This window comes from Nesoenas mayeri, assembly GCF_963082525.1.
Source record: "Nesoenas mayeri genome assembly, chromosome: 2".
In the NCBI taxonomy this organism is placed as follows: Eukaryota; Metazoa; Chordata; class Aves; order Columbiformes; family Columbidae; genus Nesoenas; species Nesoenas mayeri.
Window position 1 is genome coordinate 1,872,062 of NC_137543.1, and position 1,955 is coordinate 1,874,016.

The following is a 1,955-nucleotide window of genomic DNA, read 5'->3' on the forward strand; positions in this document are numbered from 1 at the left end:
CCTGTTTCTGGAGAGGACTCAGAGCTGGCAACAGGAATGACTGGAGGCCAGTTGGATAGAAAGCAGCTTGGTGGAGAAGGACCTTGTGATCCTGGTGGAGAAGAAATGGACCCTGAGGTGGCAACGAACACCTGAGGCAAAAGGGGCCACCAGTCTCCAGGGCAAAGTGTTGGCAGGAGGTTGAGGAGGGTGACCCTTCCTCTCTCGTCAGCACTGTGAAGGTCCCATGTGGGGTCCTGTGTGCGGGTCTGGGCTCCCCACTGGAAAAAGACATGGAATTGTGGAGTAAGGCCAGTGCAGGGCCATAAAGATGCTTAAGGGGCTGGAACATCTTCGACCTGAGGAGAGGCTGAGAAAGCTGGGACTTGGGAGTGGAGGTGGTAGAGACTCCATCCTGGGACGTATTTAAACCCAACTGGCCCTGGTTTATGCTCAATGTGGCCCTGCCTTAGCAAGTGGATTGAAGCACTTGCTGTCCAGATATTCCTGCCAGACTCAATGATTCTGAGATTCTGTTTCTCAGGAGGACCATCAGCTCCTGCTGGGAAAGAGAGTCAGGGGTGCGCTGGTGCAGGGAGATGTTGATAGAGGCATGTGGAGGGGGGCATTATGAGTTTGAAGCTTTTGTTTGAGCAAGTGATGGCCTTGTGACACATCATGGAAGCCCCATAGATGCCAGTCTGTTTTGGTGGTGGTCATGCTGGTTACCTGTTTCAAAGGAGAGCTATTGTGGTGCACATGCACCCACCATAAAGTCCTATTGCACCCTGGCTTTGTTTTGGTTATCTTGGAAATACCTTAGGAAAAAAAAAGGAATAGGCATCGTCTGAGGCTGGGATGCAGGAGAATTTATTGAGGAACAAAAAGAGTGAAAAGGACTGAGCGTCAAGTAGAAGGTCACAGGTATAAGCTACATGAAGGGTGACCATCAGGTGAGGTGTCTTGTGTGACATAGATCTTGCCAGAGCACCAAGATCTTCCTGCCTTTCTTAGAGGAGGAACCATGGACAGAAGGGTCCACTGTGAGGAGCTTCAATGCAGTAGGTGGTGTCCGTCGGGTGGTGGCGAGGGCCCTTAGCAGATGTATCCACCCTTTCTGCCGCCAAAGCAGCCCAGGCCTCCAAAGCCATAGCCGAAGCCGTAGCCGAAGGCGCCGGGGTTGATGGCCACTCCCTGGGCACCGAGTTCGTTGCCCACGGCAGCCGATGCGGAGGATCCGACGGCGGTGCTCTGGGGGTGGGAGGTGAGGATGGGTCCTGGCAGGGTGACCAGCACGGCGGGAGGCTGGATGACGACGCGGGAGTCCTGGCACTGCAGGGAACAGGGCTCGTTGCAGCTGTTGGCCAGCGGGGTGGGTCCGCAGGGGCGGCAGGCGTCGTAGCAGGCCATATGTGTGGTGTGGAGGGGCCCTGGAAGGGACGAGAGGCTGTTGAGCAAGCGCAGGGGGCTGAGGGTGGGAGGAGCGGTGGTGCAGGAGGGCGAGGGAGTGGGGAGGCTGGTGTGGGGCTGTGGGGAGCGTGGCGGTGGGGAGGCGTGAGGGCTGCTGAGGCTGGGGGCAGAGCGTGCTGGAAGAGAGGGGCCAGGCGGGGCAGGAGAAGGAGGGGAAGGGGCTTGGGGCTCACCTTGTTGAGCGCGGAGGGAGGAGAAGGCGTCAGGAGAGTGTGTGAGGGAGAGAGGCGCTGGGCCGGCTTTTATGCCGGTCCCCGAGGGGCGGGACAGGCTTTGCGCATGGCGGCATTTTGCAGCCAGCAGCTGTCTGATGCCACAGCCTGGCCAGGAATGAGGAGGGTGTGTTTTCCTTCCCGCAATGCTCCAATTTCTTGTTTTTGTCTTGAGGACGTGTCCACTTAGCCCTGGCAACAGCTTTGAATTGTGAGCATGAGAGACCGAAGACTTGGCGTTGATGGCGTGTGTTAGGTGGGCAGAGGACACAGCCAAAGCGTAGCAGAGGTGGG

At 57.5% G+C, this 1,955-nt stretch overlaps 1 protein-coding gene across 1 annotated transcript; it reads right to left on the reverse strand.

Annotated features, from left to right (window-relative positions):
- Positions 1 to 1,074: 1,074 nt before the first annotated feature.
- LOC308037968 (feather keratin-like) lies at positions 1,075 to 1,389 on the reverse strand (the record flags this gene model as incomplete). Its single annotated transcript, XM_080340114.1, has 1 exon — positions 1,075 to 1,389. One exon carries the CDS (start codon positions 1,387 to 1,389, stop codon positions 1,075 to 1,077), a length of 315 nt encoding a protein of 104 aa, XP_080196240.1.
- Positions 1,390 to 1,955: the final 566 nt, after the last annotated feature.